This window comes from Crinia signifera, chromosome 4, assembly GCF_055691185.1.
Source record: "Crinia signifera chromosome 4, ASM5569118v1, whole genome shotgun sequence".
NCBI lineage: Eukaryota > Metazoa > Chordata > Amphibia > Anura > Myobatrachidae > Crinia > Crinia signifera.
Genome location: NC_139220.1, coordinates 308,504,279 through 308,524,056, shown reverse-complemented (window position 1 = coordinate 308,524,056; position 19,778 = coordinate 308,504,279). Strand labels below are relative to the sequence as shown.

Here is a 19,778-nt window from a genome sequence, read left to right as displayed (position 1 = left end):
CGTAATACAGAACTAACCTGCCTTGCTCAAAAGTTTTCACCTGATCTGTCAATTCAAAAACTTCCTTTGATGATCAGTGTGATGCGTTTAGTTCTTTCTTCATAGAACGTTACACCCGAAGAAGAGTCATTTTCAAGGATATTTAAATAGATGGTTCTTGTGGCGGCTCTTACACTTTTTGAGGAGGAGGCTGTTGCAATGCGCCCCTCCACTGCCGCCGCCGTGCTCCCCGCTCCTTCTGATCCCAGCTGCCGGTCCCCTGCATGGTGCTAGTGCATGCACAGTAACTTCATACACACTGCTCATGCACTGGCCTTTGCAGCAGCCCCAGAGGCTTAATCAGGTTCCTGGGTCCGGCACATGTGCAGTATCGTCTGCGGTACTGCGCATTCGCAGAACCAGTTTTGGGGGCTTCAGAGCATTTGCGCACAGAAAGGCATCCAGGAGGGAGGGAAAACCTCCCAATGGGGCTCCCACTGGATGGTTCTTATTCTTGCTATGAATTTACATTCTTCATACTGTATTATGAATTATATATTCCCCGATATCTACTCTACGATGATAGATTTATAGGTATATTACCATTTTTGTTATTTAAAATGAGTATTCCTTTTAACTACAGCTTAAAAACAGAGTGGACAGATACTTCTCCAACTACGAGATTAATAAAGGAGAAAATGATAAAAGCACATTAATTCTGTACCTGGACAAGGTGAGATTACATTCATTAACAAATTACTATTCTCTGTATCTTTCAGGTAACCTTTAACGTTTTTCCTCTAAAAATTGTGGATTTTAAATGAAGACCCATGTATCTATGTACCAATCATTGGCTTATATATATATTACATCCTCAGATATCCCACACAGAGGAGGACTGTGTAAAGTTTAATCTCTACCAGTACTTTGAAGTTGGTCTTATCCAGCCAGCGTCTGTCACAGTGTATGACTATTACTCCCCAGGTAAGGGCTTATCCAGCCAGCGTCTGTCACAGTGTATGACTATTACTCCCCAGGTAAGGGCTTATCCAGCCAGCGTCTGTCACAGTGTATGACTATTACTCCCCAGGTAAGGGCTTACCCAGCCAGCGTCTGTCACAGTGTATGACTATTGCTCCCCAGGTAAGGGCTTATCCAGCCAGCGTCTGTCACAGTGTATGACTATTACTCCCCAGGTAAGGGGTTACCCAGCCAGCGTCTGTCACAGTGTATGACTATTACTCCCCAGGTAAGGGCTTATCCAGCCTGCGTCTGTCACTGTGTATGACTATTACTCCCCAGGTAAGGGCTTATCCAGCCAGCGTCTGTCACAGTGTATGACTATTACTCCCCAGGTAAGGGCTTATACAGCCTGCGTCTGTCACAGTGTATGACTATTACTCCCCAGGTAAGGGTTTATCCAGCCAGCGTCTGTCATAGTGTATGACTATTACTCCCCAGGTAAGGGGTTATCCAGCCAGTGTCTGTCACAGTGTATGACTATTACTCCCCAGGTAAGGGATTATCCAGCCAGTGTCTGTCACAGTGTATGACTATTACTCCCCAGGTAAAGGCTTATCCCATCAGCGTCTGTCACAGTGTATGACTATTACTCCCCAGGTAAGGGCTTATCCAGTCAGCGTCTGTCACAGTGTATGACTATTACTCCCCAGGTATGGGCTTATCCAGCCCACGTCTGTCACAGTGTATGACTATTACTCCCCAGGTAAGGGCTTACCCAGTCAGCGTCTGTCACAGTGTATGACTATTACTCCCCAGGTAAGGGCTTATCCAGCCCACGTCTGTCACAGTGTATGACTATTACTCCCCAGGTAAGGGATTATCCAGCCAGCGTCTGTCACAGTGTATGACTATTACTCCCCAGGTAAGGGATTATCCAGCCAGTGTCTGTCACAGTGTATGACTATTACTCCCCAGGTAAAGGCTTATCCCATCAGCGTCTGTCACAGTGTATGACTATTACTCCCCAGGTAAGGGCTTATCCAGTCAGCGTCTGTCACAGTGTATGACTATTACTCCCCAGGTATGGGCTTATCCAGCCCACGTCTGTCACAGTGTATGACTATTACTCCCCAGGTAAGGGCTTACCCAGTCAGCGTCTGTCACAGTGTATGACTATTACTCCCCAGGTAAGGGCTTATCCAGCCTGCGTCTGTCACAGTGTATGACTGTTACTCCCCAGGTAAGGGCTTACCCAGTCAGCGTCTGTTACAGTGTATGACTATTACTCCCCAGGTAAGGGCTTATCCAGTCAGCGTCTGTCACAGTGTATGACTATTACTCCCCAGGTATGGGCTTATCCAGCCCACGTCTGTCACAGTGTATGACTATTACTCCCCAGGTAAGGGCTTACCCAGTCAGCGTCTGTCACAGTGTATGACTATTACTCCCCAGGTAAGGGCTTATCCAGCCAGCGTCTGTCACAGTGTATGACTATTACTCCCCAGGTATGGGCTTATCCAGCCCACGTCTGTCACAGTGTATGACTATTACTCCCCAGGTAAGGGCTTATCCAGCCAGCGTCTGTCACAGTGTAGGACTAGTGTATGGCAGGTACTTATTACTGAGGACTGGGCTTATTGGAGGATCCCAGAGGGGCACTTGCAAAACCATTTTTTTTTTAAACAGTATAGCCCCTTTTTTCCCCTCTTTACAGAAAACCGCTGCACTAAATTCTACCACGTGGATGAGGACAGTAAGCTACTGGGTAGGATCTGCCGCGGAGATCTGTGCCGCTGTGCTGAAGGTAATATACATGGTAGAGCATTAGTCTGGGCATCTAACTGTAAATTGTACATATAGGACCTCATTCTGATTGCCTCAGAAAGGGGCAAATGTTTGTGGCTCTGCGCATGCAGGGATGCAGTCATTTGATCTACAGCATGATGGTCGACACCATTAGGTCGACATGGGAAAATGTCAACATGGGTCTATGTCGACATGGGGAAAGGTTGACATGGTTCTGGGTCAAGAGGTCATTAGTTCGACAGGTCATTAGTTCAACAGTGTCTAGGTCAAAAAACGCATGCGATGCGACCGACGCGATTACCGCGATTTTACATAGGGAACAATGTTAAATGGCCCACAGACCCCAAATAGCCACCCTGAAGTGTGAAATGGCCCCCCCAATTGTTAACGCCACCCCACGAACAACGTCAACCCGAAGCGTGGCGAGTGCAGCGAGCCCGTGAGGGGCGGCGGTACGCGTCCTCCGACCTTTTCATACCCCCACTATCCACGTCGGCGTGAAGTTGAGAATAGAAAGTGCGGCGAGCGGATGCGGATACCTGTGAAGCCCGCGAGGGGACGCGGATACCTGTGAAGGTATCCGCGTGCGCTCGCCGCACTTTCTATTCTCAACTTCACGCCGACGTGGATAGTGGTGGTATGAAAAGGTCGGTGGACGCGTATCGCCGCCCCTCGCGGGATCGCTGCGCTCGCCACGCTTCAGGTTGACGTTGATCGTGGGGTGGCGTTAACAATTAGGGGGGCCATTTAACACTTCAGGGTGCCTATTTGGGGTCTGTTTCCTATGTAAAATCGCGGTAATCGCGTCGGTCGCATTGCATGCAATTTTTTGGCCGCATGCGATGCAATCGATTTTTTTACCTTGCGATGCCTACGATCAAAATCGTGGGCGCCGTTCTAGGTAAAGAACAGGCCTCCTTTGCATCTGGCTTTGGCAACCTGCACAGTCGCCGACCCATTTGTACACATTGGTGCGGGCCAGAGGCAGACGGTGGCAGGGGCGGGGGACGCCCATGAAAATGCTGGGCATTCCCATGGCTATGGCCGATGCCCCCGTGGGTGGACGGTTGATGTCACAGGAAGCCGTCCGCCCCTTCAGGCAGGCACACGCAGTTCAGACCAACTTTTATTTTCTGAGCCAGAAGAGGGGGGGAAACATGCTGCAAAAACTGTAATTTAAAGCACCGAACCTATGGACTTAATGTTACCATGAACACATAATACATGCCCATGCTTTACACAGACAGAGCTAGTACATAGGAGGAACAAATAATCACCATGCACTCATTATACCATTCACTGCCACCTACTAATACTGCATATATACCTGTACTTACTACATAAAGCAGCATAAGTACAGTATGTACAGGCTTGCGTAGCATTGGGAAGCCAGGGATATGTTATGAATGCGGTTCCATAAAGAGACCTCAGACAGGAATTTCTGTCTAATTAAATACCAAGTATTTAGCCAAAACTTACCTCCATACTGATGACTTTATCTCTCGCGTTGCAGAGAATTGCTTCATGCAGCAGCAATTACAGACTGTTGATGCCAATAAACGATTTGAAAAAGCGTGTGACGTGGCCGTGGACTATGGTAAGGTCATGATGGATGTTATATGGATGGATGTTATATAATGTAGCAGCTGGAAACCCACAATTCACAATTATAATTTTGCCCTCCTATGGGGCATACACATGGGGGATTACAGCCCCATTTCTGAGCGATCTGTCCAGATCTGCTCTCGCAGTGGGATGACTCCGCTGTGCAATTCCCTTACTGCTGGCCTCCACTTCGCATTTGGGTCCATGGGCCTCTCACCCCACAGATTGGTACGTTTTTGGGGAGACCTGTACTCACCAAACCCCCCTCCCCCTCCCCTGTGTGTGAGCCCCTTAACCTCCATCTTCCCAGGTGTATGTCTCCGTGTGTGACACCTTGTCCCCCCTACCTAATCCCTGCTGTGTGACCCCCTTTACCCCTACCTCTTCATGTGACCCCCCTGTACCCCACAACCCCTGTTTGTGAAACCTTCCTTGCCCCCTACATCCTTTCTCTGTGTTTGATGCCTCCCTATTCCCCGTGTGTGAACCTGCACCCACTATTGCTGTGTGTGTGTATGAGACACCTACTTCTTCCCCAACCCCCTAATTCCCAGTCTATGAGCCCATGTACCCCCTTTATCTGTGTGTGTGACCCCCATGTAACCCCCTACCCCTGCGTGTGAAACCTTCCGGTACTTGTGTAGTTTCACGGCGCCACCGCGTGCACAGTCTGTTTGAAACTTGGCAGCTTCCCAGACTCTAGCCGCTCTAGCTGTTCTCAGCACTATGTTACCAGCGAGGCGTGTGCGCGTGCCGCTCTAGCTGTTCTCAGGGCAGCGCTACGTTATCAGCATAGCGTAGCGTCTAAATCCATCTAAACTCAGACTCCCTGCGACACCCCGGCACACGCCGACGTGGATAGTGGGGGTATGAAAAGGTCGTAGGACGCGTACCGCCGCCCCTCGCTGCGCTTCGGGTTGGCGTGGATAGTGGAATTTACAAGGTCGACAGCTGTTGCGTCGACTAATGTCATTGTGGACAGGTTTTAATAGTGTACCCCTAGACCCAACTAAATGTAGATACTTTAGCGTTTAAATTTAGATGTACCCCTAGACCCAACTAAATTCAGACGCTTCAGCGTCTAAATTTAGATGCCCCACCACCTTAGCGGCTTGCAGGGAGCCTAGATTCAGACGCTTTAGCATCTAAATCCAGAAACCCCGCTTCTTAGTGGCTTGCAGGGAGCCTGGATTCAGACGCTTTAGCGTCTAAATCCAGACTCTCCCTTCTTAGCGGCTTGCAGGCAGTGTGGATTCAGACGGTTTTGCGCCTAAAATTTAGCGTCTACATGGGGGACACCCCCTTTGATAGCGGTGTGCCGGGCTGTGTAGTTTAGAAGCCCCGACACGACAGCGGTGTGCCGGGGTGTCCACTTCACATGCCCCCGTTGTCAACGGTGCGCAGGACTGCCTATTTCACTGTGGAACTACAAGTACCACAGTGACCTGTCAGCGCCTGGGCAGACTGTGCGCGCGGTGGCGCCATGAAACTACACAAGTACCAACCTTCCCCCCCCCCCCCTATATCCTTCTTCTGTGTGTGACCTCCTACCTTCCAACCAATTCCCTTATATGTGGAAAATGGATTATTGGATAGGTCCCTGCGCTTCCACTGCCTTTAGGGTTCACATCAGTTGTATGTAACACCAGACATACACACATACAGATAAAACCAAACACAATACTGACAAATTCTTGGCGCAGAGTTTGATCCTCTATTATCATTTCTTATTGGTTGTTTCCAGAACAGAAAGAGAGATAGAACAACAATAGTGTAATATGGTAAAAACCATTAAAACATATGTTGCTTTAATATCCGATAATAGTTGAGACTCGTACCCTTGGATTTAGTCTATATTTCCTATTTCTGTTTTTGGTACTTATGGGCGCCCGATTTTTTGATTGTATGCCTTAACTTAAGGCATACAATCAGATGCAATGCAACGCAAATTTTCGGGAAAATCGCATCGCATCGCATGCAACCAAATCGCATGCGATGCGATGGACGCGATTTTCCATTGGATTCAAGAAAGTATCTTGTGCATAATGTTTCGTCCTCCATAATTTTTAAAGGTGCATAATGGGAAATAAATAAAAATAAACGGTACTTATGTATTATCGGGGTGCCCGATTTTTTGATTGGGTCGGAAAAATTGCATCGCATCGCATGCAACCAAATCGCATGCGATGCGATCAACGCGATTTTCCATTGGATTCAATGTTAAATGGTCCCTGTTCATACCCCCACTATCCAAGTGGGAATGGAGTTGATTTTATATAGTGTGGCGAGCGGGTGACGCGGACTGCTTAACATGTATTCAGCATCCGCTCGCCACGCTTCGGGCTCGGTGGCTCGCCACGCTATATAAAATCAACTTCATGCCCACTTGGATAGTGGGAGTATGAACAGGGACCATTTAACATTGAATCCAATGGAAAATCGCGTTGATCGCATCGCATGCGATTTGGTTGCATGCGATGCGATGCAATTTTTCCGACCCAATCAAAAAATCGGGCACCCCGATAATACATAAGTACCGTTTATTTTTATTTATTTCCCATTATGCACCTTTAAAAATTATGGAGGACGAAACATTATGCACAAGATACTTTCTGAGAGTTCCCCGTATTAAACAACTAAATACGGAAACAATGGAGATATGTGGAACGCAAACATGATCCCAAATGAACCGCAATCGTAACTTCCGCTTCCAGTGAGAGATGGAAAGTCGGAAGCCGGCAGAAAGAATCCTTGACACGCAGGACGTCTTACAGATGGACCGCATACGTCATGTCCGGCTCTGGGTGGATACCGGAGGCCGTAAGTATAGTCGCGGCATGATTACCGCGATTGGGAACATGTAGACGCTACAATAAGTAAAATGTGGAGCTGTTGGGGGCCATGTTGTTATGGAAAATTCCGGGATTAGATTGTTAGGATGATCCGTGTCTGGCATTAGGTTCTCCCCGATAGGGGTATAAATATGGGACTAAGGACCTTTCCTCTACATGCCTTGAAAAAGAAACCCTTTGCAGTTTTGAAACGTGTTGGTGGTGCAGAGGACCCACCGAAACTATCAGTGGGAAATTATCAACCTTTTTGAAATTATATACAAGAAAGGGTGTTATTACTACCTCGGAAAGTGAATACATCATGATAGAAAAACCTGCTATCCCAGTGGTATATATATTGCCTAAAATTCATAAAAATGTAACAAAACCGCCAGGCCGACCAATAGTGGCTGGCACTAACTCCATACTCTCTAATCTATCCCATTTTTTAGACAGTCTGTTACAACCTATGGTACAGAAAACCAGCTCTTATTTAAAAGACACCATAGCTACCATCGAGGTCTTAAAAAGTACTGAGTGGGAGGGGGGTTATACATTAATAACATCAGATGTAACCTCCCTCTACACTATTATCGATCATAAGAAGGGTTTGGAGGCAGTCAAGTTCTTCCTTGATCAAGAAACTATGGAAGAGGATACCAAACATTTCATTTTGGAGGGCATATCATTGATACTGTCTAATAATTATTTCTGGTTCCACGGGGACTATTATTTACAACTTACCGGCACCGCTATGGGCACCAGGCTGGCACCAAGCTATGCTAATTTATTCATGGCATGGTGGGAGACCCAGGCGGTATGGGGTGGCCATCCGTTTGGTGCCAGCCTGGTGCTGTGGCGTCGATATATCGACGACATATTGTGCGTCTGGAAGGGCAGTGAATATGACCTAAAAGTGTTCTGTGAACATCTAAATGCAAATGAACTTGATATTGGATTAACTTTTGAAATCAGTCCAATCTCCGTGAACTTTCTCGATCTCACCATTTATGTTGAAGACGGGGTATTAAAAACCAGAAACTATGTCAAGAAGACTGATTGTAACTCTTTCATTGGTGCAGACAGTAACCACCATCGAAGTTGGCTCAAAAGTGTACCGGGGAGTCAGTTCCAGCGAATTAGCAGGAACTGTACCGACCTGGACAGATATGAGGAACAAGCTACAAAATTGGAAAAACAATTCCTCAGTAAAGGTTACCGTAAACCCGTGATAGAAGAAGCCAGAAACAAGGGAAAACAGCTACTCCTAAATAGAGATGATGTGGATAGAGTTGAAAAACAGAATACAAAAGCCACAGATGTAATGTTCATAACAAAATATACCAGCCAACACAAGCAGCTGGAACAACTTATAAAGAAACATTGGGGTGTCCTTACAAATGACCCTTTGCTTGAAAAACACATTAAAAAAACACCAAAATTTGTGTATAGAAGGGCCCAAAATGTTAAAGACACAATTGTTAACAGTGCTATCAACATACCATCTCCATTGGTGCGCATAAAATCTAAAGGATTTTATAGATGTGGTATGTGTAGCATCTGCAGAATTTGTAAGGGTTCTACAAAGTGTGTTCAGGAATATAGATCTGCGCACACCAAAAGAGTTTACCCCATCGATGATTTCATCACATGCGATAGCAAAAACTGCATTTATTTGTTACAATGTAACTGTGAGAAACAGTATGTTGGTAGGACCTCAAGAGCCTTGAAAATTAGATGGGCCGAACATGTTAGAAACATTAAGAAAGGGCTTGAGTCTAATAATGTTTCTGACCATTTCAAAAAGGTCCACCAGTGTGACACCAAACATCTTGTGTCATTTTGTGGCATAAAAATGGTTAAATCACACTGGAGAATCAATGATTGTGACCAGAGGTTGGCAAGGAGTGAAATGCAAACCATCTACACTCTCAAAACCTTGTCACCCTCTGGCCTCAACATGGATTTTGAATTAAAATGTTTCCTGTGATTGTTATCTATCTGCACAATATCCTCTCCATTGATATATCTTTTATCATTTTTTTATCAACTTTTTATAATCCATTTTTATCAGCTTTTATAATGTGTATAGCTATATGAAGTGATGATTATATTTATATTTTTTAAATATGCAGTTTCCTAATACTGTATAATTTTTGTCTTTTTATATATGAATATTGCTGAGTCTGAACACTCATAAATCCGGCACAGAGATCTCTAAAAACGGGGATATGAATACAACTTCCTGATATTGCGTTCCATACGATGCGCTTCAAATTAAGCTTCTGAGACAGGAACGGAATGAGAACCAGGAAGCGGCTAATGGAACGCAGCGCTATGCGCTCCACGTACAGACGGAGGGAGCCTACGTCACTGCCGCCTCCGGCTCAACCAGGAAGTACGCAGCGCAGGACAGTTCCGTCTTTGACTATGGCGCGAACTGAACCTGCTGCTGCGGAAAAGTACGGGGCTGGATTATGTGGATCTCTGTGAAATATATGTATGTTTTTTTACAAAAAACGAATGTTTTATTTGTTCTTATTTTTGTACAGTTTTGTATTAAGGGTGAACGTAGAAATATGCCATTTTCCCTATATTATGTCCCCTGAGCAATATATTCCTTGTTGACATTCCGGAGCAATCCGGTTTTGGTTTTTTGTATAACTGTTATTAGTGTATTGGTAGGACAGGTATAAATATCTGGTCTTAGGTTAACCACTCCACACCTTGAAAAAGGACCAGTTAGGTCCGAAACGCGTCGGTGCTGTGGAGGAGGCTGATCAGTGCCTTGGTCTTTGTTCTTTACCCACACTTTTGTCATCTTATTGGGACTCCTGTTCACCTCTGTACCCGGGCAAGTGATATAGGAATAAGGAGCTAAGACAAACAGGCATCTGTGAAGTCATTTTTATCGTTTTATTGTATTTTTTCTGGACTCTAAAATAAAACTGTGTACAACTTTTTGTGGAACCAGTTTTGGAGTGGATTTCTTATACAGTCAGAGGATCTAGGAGCCAGAAAAGAAACCTTTGTTTGCACATAGGGCACTGCTGAAAGGTGAGCCTTTATCCTTGTGGGGAGTGATTGTCTGGTGTATAACAAAGAAACCTTTACGGGCTCATAGGGCCTGGTCTTCAGGTCAGTACAGTATGAAAATACTGAAAGTCTAATGCAGATTTGAAGCTTGAAGTTACTGATTTCTGCTATATTTTCTATTTTTGGAGCTTATATCCTGGGTGAATACGTTCTACCTAAAGAAGGAGGAAGACAACATCTACCTCATTTTTCTGACAGCGCATCATTGTACACCCTCTTTGTTCTTTGGTTGTATTGAAAGTGGGGTTGGTATTCCCAGGAGTGCGCGGTGCAGCAGCCAGGTTTGGCGCAATCTACCTGTATAAAAATCTTTTGTCTGTGATTTTATATAGTGTGGCGAGCGGGTGACGCGGACTGCTTAACATGTATTCAGCATCCGCTCGCCACGCTTCGGGCTCGGTGGCTCGCCACGCTATATAAAATCAACTTCATGCCCACTTGGATAGTGGGAGTATGAACAGGGACCATTTAACATTGAATCCAATGGAAAATCGCGTTGATCGCATCGCATGCGATTTGGTTGCATGCGATGCGATGCAATTTTTCCGACCCAATCAAAAAATCGGACACCCCGATAATACATAAGTACCGTTTATTTTTATTTATTTCCCATTATGCACCTTTAAAAATTATGGAGGACCGAAACATTATGCACAAGATACTTTCTGAGAGTTTCCCGTATTAAACAACTAAATACGGAAACAATGGAGATATGTGGAACGCAAACATGATCCCAAATGAACCGCAATCGTAACTTCCGCTTCCAGTGAGAGATGGAAAGTCGGAAGCCAGCAGAAAGAATCCTTGACACACAGGACGTCTTACAGATGGACCGCATACGTCATGTCCGGCTCTGGGTGGATACCGGAAGCTGGAAGTATAGTCGCGGCATGATTACCGCGATTGGGAACATGTGGACGCTACAATAAGTAAAATGTGGAGCTGTTGGGGGCCATGTTGTTATGGGAAATTCGGGGATTAGATTGTTAGGATGATCCGTGTCTGGCATTAGGTTCTCCCCAATAGGGGTATAAATATGGGACTAAGGACCTTTCCTCTACATGCCTTGAAAAAGAAACCCTTTGCGGTTTCGAAACGCGTTGGTGGTGCAGAGGACGAGGTGAACTCCTGACTGACCCGGGTGACCAGCTTCCAGGGACGCCTGTTTGTTGTAATCAACATCTGCCTATTTCTCTACTTTTTTATTGTAGACAACATCACTCGGTGAGAGCAGGGCCGGTGTAAGGTTTCTCAGCACCCTAGGCAGAACTTCAACCTACTCCCCCCCAAAAATTAAATAAAAAATAAATACATTTAAAAAAATCATCTGGTCCTCACAGCCCCCCCGGGAAGGTGGGAAAGACCCCTGCTTTCCCTGGAGGCCCTCTGCACCCTCCCTTTTGCCACCCACAACTGAGTACAAGAAGGGGGGAAGCAAAGTAGGGAAGTATGTCTCAAGGGAAAGTATGGAGGTGAGGTCTTAGAAGTTCCACAGTCGCCACCTGCAGTAAGCACAACAAGGATCCTCATAGACATCCTTGATTTTTTTATTTGCATACTTGGTGCCGCCCCCCCCAGATCCCGGCGCCCTAGGCAGATGCCTAAAGCTGCCTAATGGTAGAGCCGGCCCTGGGAGAGAGTCAGTTGTTAACCTTGTTTTTATTGTAACTATTTTGTGAATAAAAAGCGGTACTTCACCATACCAGCTCTTTTATCTTATTTACATGTGACAACGAGAATTGGAGATACATAGAACTGTTAGTGACGTTACCGCTCCCTCAGGATACGATTATAGTCTACCCTGAAAAGTAGACTAAATCCAAGGGTACGAGTCTCAACTATTATTGGATATTAAAGCAACATATGTTTTAATGTTTTTTACCGTATTACACTATTGTTGTTCTATATCTCTTTCTGTTCTGGGCACAACCAATAAGAAACGAAAAGAGAGGATCAAATTCTGCGCCAAGGATTTGTCAGTATTGTGTTTGGTTTTATTCCCTTATTTGTATGACATTGTCCATACCCCTACCCCTGTGTGACACCCTGTAGCCCCCTACATGTGTAGCTGCCCTCTCTGTACAATGTGGGCACTTTTAAAATGTTGCTATGGGGTCCAGAACATTCTAGTTATGCCCCTAGCGACAGCATGCCGTATAAATCTAGTTATCACTGGTGCATCGCTGTGTGCTGAGCGATCTGTGCTGAGTATACTTAGTGACACTAGATCGCTCAGCACGGAGGCTGACTCACATTAGGGACAAATGTACTATAAAGCTTTGAAAATTGAAAATAGGTGATATTGCCCATAACAACCAATCAGATTCTGCCTTTCATTTTCTTGTAATAGAGAAATGATAGCTAGAATCTGATTGTTTATAGAAGCTTTAGTAAATTGACCCCTTAATGGGGCAGATGTATTAAGCCTGATGTAGATAATGTGGAGAAAAAGTCCACTTTATCTCTATTTTATCTCTTCACCAGGCTAAATACATCTGCCCCATTCTCAGGCCGTATTTTCGGACTGATCACGGCCGATCCTGGTCGAACACATTCCTAAAAAGGATTAGCCGTGATTGGCGATCTTTGTAATTTTTCCCCTACAGGTACATGTCAAACTTATATTCAATTATGAGGTTAGGGACAGGATTCACTTCTGTTTACCCTCATATTCTATGATTGGAAGCCACAAGCACTTTTGTTACATTGGCCATCAATAATTTGAATTGGTCCTGAAAACCCCAACCCAAGGCACCTTTGCAAGGCCACAACACCCAGTTTGGGAGCCGCTGATGTAACCCTTGGCTGTGATAACCTTATAACAAGTTATAAAAAGTTTCCATTGTTTAATTTTTTTCTCCCACAGTCGTCAAGACGAAGCTCGCTGCCATTGAGCTCAAGGAAAACTACGTCACCTATGTGATGACTATTGTTGAAGTCATAAAAGAAGGTAACTCAACCATGACACATGCAAGTCATCTATTCAAAACAGTTCTCTGTTTTTTTTTTTTTCTTATTTCCATTTATGGTGCATGGGAACCATCACATAGCTGGAATAGGAACTCAGGATGCTCCAGGCTAGATACTGGTTGGGCCATCTTTCAACCTAAGTTCATAAAAAAAAATAAAAAAAAAGTAGTTGAGGGTAATCTGGGCCCCTCAGTGACACTCAGCGTTAGGCAGGATCTTACCACTATGAATCGCACCGGATAATCCCAATTCTGAGTTCTGAGAAGCTGGTGTGTCAGTTGTGTTACATAGAGAATAAGCACAATGTTGCTGTTATTATCAAGATGGACCATATCAAAAATGTTGTTGAGTGAAGGGCGGTGACTGTAAATGGGAGAGGAGTGGGAGAGAGCTTTGGAAGTGAGTGTGAGGAGCTTGAATCGGATTCGTAAGGGGAAGAGGAGCCCGAAAGAGAGGAAGGTGGACATACAGTAGTACGTTTGGAAATAAGATGAGCCAGGCAGCAGCATTGAGGATAGATAGGGGTGGAGAGGGGAATGTGTCAGGGATTACACATAGGAGGAGATTATAGTAGTCCAGTCTGGAGGTGACCGGTGAGTGGATGAGGGTCTTGGTATCATTGAGTGTTCAGTTAGCAAGATTTGTCTTTATTAAATAGCCAAGGTTTCACAATAAGCAGTGTCCATCTTGTCATAGAACCACCTCTTATGTCTTGTAATATTATTAGAAAGTGGTGGATTATTGTAAAAAAACAAACAAACATTGTGATGGACGGTTACTACAACATTTTCCTGTATGGGATGTAAAAACATTCATTTAAACCCTTGAAATATGAATAACTCAATAATTTCATTATTCATCTATTTCATGTTTTCCCCTTTCAATCCCGAAAATCCCAGTATGAGGGGGGGGGGGGGCTTTTATTGTTCTGATTTTGTTCTGTCTTCTGTACGGTTATGGAGATCCGCGGTCACACGTCACTGTTTCCCAATCCTAGGCACAGAACTGAATATTATGGGCAAGAACCGCAATTTTATCAGTCACAAAAAATGCCAAAAAGCCTTAGACTTGAAAGAAGGACGAGAATACCTGGTCTGGGGCGTGAGTAAAGATCTCTGGAGCACGGGTCCTGAGTAAGTATCACTAAAGGAACATTGAGAAAGACAAATCACCGGTTGACTCTATTACAGTATGTATATAGATTAATAATGTGCAAATCTGGTGGTCTGCCAGAGCCATGTTGTATAATGCTATAGCGGTAGTGCAACATGGCCATAACATCACCTTATTAAATCTCTCACCCTTACACGGGTCCTCTATCTATCTATCTATCTATCTATCTATCTATATATCTATCTATCGTGTGCTGAGGGGCTGTTAAAGGTAGGGGCTGGAGCTGGGTGTGGGGTGGAGGAGGGCCCTGTCAGAGGCAGACATGGACTGTGGGGAGGGAGGAGGCTGAGCAGCTGGTAAAAAAAATGGTCTATCTCCATCCGACACTGTCTGGGGTAAATCTTGACTAATACATTGACCGGGGCCAGGGGCTGTATCTTTAATGTCAATTTTACTCTTTTAAGTATAGTTACAACGAACCCATGAAAGAAAAAAGCGGCACGCCCGTCACCTCATGCAAATTCTACAGCTGCCCCTGAGTTCTACTACAGTATATACATACCCTACTGTATAGCCTACTGTGTATCCTACTGTGTATTGTCAGTATTATATTTGTAACTGACATTGAGAGAATGGCATGCTAGGACAGAGCAGAGTAACACATTCATCTCCCAAGTTACATCACCTTCTGCAGCCAGATCACAGTCATACACATACTGCACATCTTACATTCTCCATTATCTGGACTTGCATCTCATCTTCACCTGACCACTTATGTAGTCACATGACCTATATAGACAAGCTCCGCCCTACCTGGGGCTGCGGAAATCCAGAGACAAGTCAGGACGGTCAGAGAAAAAAACCATATCACCCAGCTGGCCAATTCTCGAAGCCCCATGGGAACTGCCTCGCACTGAAGCTCCCCCTTTATTCAACCAAAGCTGTAATTGCTGTGTAAGTCAGAAGGGGGGTTGTGTTTCTGTCTGCAAGGTACATCGGAAATGGGCAGAATGAGGGAGGCGTGTCCATCCTTCCCATGCAGTGGGGGGGATTACCCCTATAATAGTCCTCCGTGGGATCTGGGAGCGTAGGCTACTTTGTATAGTGTTTTACTTTCACTAATATTATAATCTTTTTCTTCCTACAGGTTTTCTTACATGATTACCAAGGACACGTGGATTGAGTATTTTCCAGATAACAGGGAATGTCAGAAGCCTGAGAACGGAGACCGATGTGAGGAATTATTGAGCTTTGCAGACGAGTTGGTGGAACGCGGCTGTGCCCAGTAAATCACCACAGTCTTTGGAAATGTACTAAGATGGGAGTTATTTTTCACAAGGGATGTTGCTATGGACAATCAATCTGATACTACCTATTATCTTCTTGAAGGTGCTAAATAATTAGATTCTGATTGGTTGCCCATCGCAACAGCACATGTCAAATAGAACGCCCATCTTAATAAATTTCCCCCAGTGATTTTCTATAATAAAAAGTGATACCTTCTCTATTGTTAGCTCCTTCTTCTTTAAAAAACAAACAATTATCGGCTATATCCTATTGTTTGTAAAGAATTAACCATGCAGGTGTCGAATCCAAACCTAAACCAGGATTCTGGAACACACTGGGTTACCCTGAGCGGTCAACTGATTCTGTTTCAACAATCGGTAGAGAGAAGAGAGCAAGTACAACAGACAACATAAGCAGTGGTGGTTTTTACCTATGGGCTGCAATCATACACTAACCTATTGGATTGTATACTTGGAAGCTGCTAAATAAAGTACAAATCTTGCACTAAGGATCCCTGCGATGCGAGTAGTCCATATCGCAAGGCAAAATTGTATGTGTGCTGGTCAGTATTTTTGTCCTACATCGCATCGTGTCTAGGTCAAGTCGCACTCTGTGTAAGGGAATCGCATGCGATATGTACTTTACATATTTAAATGACATAATCTAGCCTTGTCCAAATCATAAGGTGCCCACAAACGGGGCGATGTTTGCTAAGTGCGTTTTGTATTTGATCGCATCACATCTAGTTCAAATCGCATTCAATACGCTACAACATCGTGCGATTTGAACCAGGGCCCCCATTCTAGTTGATTCGGTACCTGGTGTGTTCGCACGGGTGACCGATGTTTAAGCTCTGTGCATGCGCATATTCTCAGTACGGATGGTGGAATGGTTAGCATTACTGCCTCACAGTGCTGAGGTCATGGGTTCTATTCCCACCATGGCTCTAACTGTGCGGAGTTTGTATATTCTCCCAGTACTTGCGTGGGTTTCCTCCGGGTACTCCGGTTTCCTCCCACAATCCAAAAATATACTGGTAGGTTAATTGGCTTCCAACAAAATTAACCCTAGAATGTCTGGGTGTGCGTGTACATGTGGTAGGGAATGTAGATTGTAAGCTCCACCGGGGCAGGGACTGATGTGAGTGTCCAAATATTCTCTGTGCAGTGCTGCGGAATATGTGTGACAACTTACATAGGAATGGGATCATTCGTCCGACTGCATTTAGGTCTACACCATTAGGTCGACTTGCATTTAGGTCGACCTGACTGAAGGTAGACATTGGTTAGGTCCACAGGGTCATTAGGTCAACAGGGTCATTAGTTTCGACATGTGTTAGGTTGACAGGGTCATTAGGTCGACAGGTATAAGGTCGACAGGGTCATTAGGTCGACAGTGAAAAAGTTGACATGGGGGGGGGGGGCAGGATGGAGGCGGGTAGGGGGCATTTGCATGCGAACACCTTGCATTTCCAGGGCATACCCATGAAAACTCTGGGTGCCCCCACGCAAATGCAGGCAGGTGCGGGCGGGTAACATCACGGGACATCAGCTGCCCACCCAATTCTCGGACCCGGATGCCGCAACTCTGTCAGCCCAGACTGACTTAGATTTGCGAGCAGGGTTGAAATCATTTCGATGGTCACCGACCATCGAATGATTTCGGCACCACATGCTACCCTGCGAATGGATGTTTATGCGGCAGGCGGCAAAATCCCGCTGCTTAGCGATCCAGCCAGAATGACCCCCTGTAGGTGTTGCGCTCTAGTACAGAAAGTACTGCCTGCACATACTCTTTTGCCTTGCGACATGAACTACGCGGGAGCGATGCATTTTGAATGTGAGACACTTGCGCGCCCCATTTGCTGGCGATGGACGTGTGAGACGTTCGCATGTCCCTGACCCAGCGATCGGCGCGCCGGAGCTACAGGTCAGCGTGGCTCCATCTGTAAATCAATTCTTATGTAGTTCAAATAGCACAGTGTATAAAGCTTATATCACATAACACTGAAGGTAAAACTGCATTGCACACTGTATAGCACAACTGGCACCTAGCACTAATAGCACCGTGTGTGTGGGGGAACCTTCACATTTCCATTGTTGGAGCTACAGCTGTTTTGTATTATTGCTTCCTTTCCTCATTCTCGCTATCCCCAAACAATGGATACTCAATTATCTGATAGTGTCGTCAATAGACCTGGTGACCAGAGCCCAACAGTGTAACATAATGGAGCCCTACATACTGTATAGTGATGCAAATACTGATAATAAAGCCTATTCAGCACATCTCATTCACTGCAAAATGCCCATCCCGTATACTGGTGTGGGGTTCTAAGCATGCCATCAAAATATACATTGTTTTATTTTTGCTCTCATACTTCTCCAGCTTCTGACGTCAGTATGCATGCTGCAGCAATCGCTGAACTAAAATCTGCTCCATCTGTGCGTAGGAAGGAAGCAAAATATTACATACTGGATGGATAAACAACCAGCCAGTCAGCTCCCAAATGTCATTTTTTAAACCCAGTCTTTAACATGGAAGTTAGAAGCCGATTGACTGATTGTTTATCACTCTCCATTTTAGCACTTTTTGAAGCTTTATATATCTGGCCCCTTATACTTCTTTCACACCAGAAAATGCAGGGACCCACCCAGGAATACGGGCTAGGGACCATGTCGGGGCATTCACAGGTTGACACCTTTCACACCAGAAAAGTCCCTGCATTTTCTGGTGTGGGAAGGAGGCTGGGAGGAGGCAGGATGGTGGCAGAGGCGGGCAGAAGGTGGGATGTGGCGGAGAGTACTCAGCCCAGGTTTCTGGTCCTCGGTGCAGGTCGGGGATCCACACAGGCGGTGGGTGCAGATGACAGGTCAGACGGCGGGCGCAGATGACGCAGCTCACTGGCTGCAGTGAGGGCGCCGGAGAGCTGTGTCATCTTTATCCGCCGCCTGTCATCTGCCGCCGGCAACCCGGGTGAGTACCCCTTTCACTGCTCAAGTCACGTGTTGTTCTCGGGCCCAACCCAGGAATTTAGGCTGCTGTGAAAGGGGTATTAGGGATACCTGACCTTGACTGGGGGGATTTCGCTATGCATATATAAACATACATGTTATAATTGTAATATATGTGTTGGATGGATCCTCCTGGGATCAGCAGCGCAGTACTCATCAGGTGCCAGGCGATGCCCAGGAATGAGCATAGGTCTCCACATGCTCTTTCTATCACCCCCCAACTCACATTAGCCGGCGCCAGAACTCCCTCACACCCGGGTCAAGAGGGGTACTTGGCGGGGGAGAGACGCTGTGTCTCTCCCCCACCAAGAACCCCCCGGCCTAGCACCGCCGGACACTTCTCCCTCTGACAGCGTGGTCGGAGCACAGGAGCAGGTAAGGCTCTCTCTGAGAGCATTAAAACCGCTGTCATGCTGCGTGCCGGGGGAAGACAGGCCGCAGCAGCTGGGGTGGACACTGCTGCTTCCGGCAGGGACTCCACTACACCACAGGGGCCAGAGCACAGGCTGGATATATTTATCCATTTAAGGGGCTGACTATGCGCCAGTGGGGGAAGACAAGCACAGGGGGGTGGTGCCTAGCCTGCAGCACCTCCCCCAGCTTTGGGCGCCAATCTCTGCCACCCAGGAAGCTGTTCTCTCTCTTCCTGCCCCCTCAGAGACCGGCAGCCATCTTCTGCATCATGGCCAGAGTCTCCTGGAGTGCGGGTACAGTCTCTCCTGTGAAACCATCCACACGCTGTAACACTTTCACAGGCACCTACATCCCACTTCTCTCAAGGCCATCTTTACATTCGCTGGTCCAAAGACCCACTATAGTGGCAACCTGGGCTGCAAAGGCTATTCAACCTTGGCTACAGGTCCTGGAGGAAGAGCTTCCCCCTGATGCATCTAAAGATGCCAGGTAATGTGTTTCCCACATTAGACAGGCCGCTACATATATTATGGAAGCCATGTCAGATGCAGGAATCTTAGCTAAGGCGTCTACTAACTCTATACCGGCCTGTCGTATCATGTACGGTTTTTTGAAGGTATACTTGGGATATAGGCGCTTTCCTCACAGACTTTGATGGTTTCTACTTAGGTTCTTTTATAATGTGTATGGGTGGATTATTCTA

The 19,778-nt window shown here is 45.8% G+C and overlaps 1 protein-coding gene across 1 annotated transcript in view; it reads left to right on the top strand.

Annotated features, from left to right (window-relative positions):
* The window catches only part of LOC146075794 (venom factor-like), a 186,926-nt gene extending 171,060 nt beyond the window's left edge, over nucleotides 1–15,866 (top strand). Inside the window, exons 35-41 of the mRNA XM_083185393.1 lie at nucleotides 623–712; nucleotides 858–963; nucleotides 2,657–2,746; nucleotides 4,262–4,345; nucleotides 13,147–13,230; nucleotides 14,248–14,383; nucleotides 15,511–15,866. Coding sequence (XP_083041519.1) covers nucleotides 623–712; nucleotides 858–963; nucleotides 2,657–2,746; nucleotides 4,262–4,345; nucleotides 13,147–13,230; nucleotides 14,248–14,383; nucleotides 15,511–15,652 — 732 coding nt within the window. The 3' untranslated portion in view covers nucleotides 15,653–15,866. The remainder of the gene's footprint in view (nucleotides 1–622; nucleotides 713–857; nucleotides 964–2,656; nucleotides 2,747–4,261; nucleotides 4,346–13,146; nucleotides 13,231–14,247; nucleotides 14,384–15,510) is intronic.
* The last annotated feature ends 3,912 nt before the right edge of the window (nucleotides 15,867–19,778 follow it).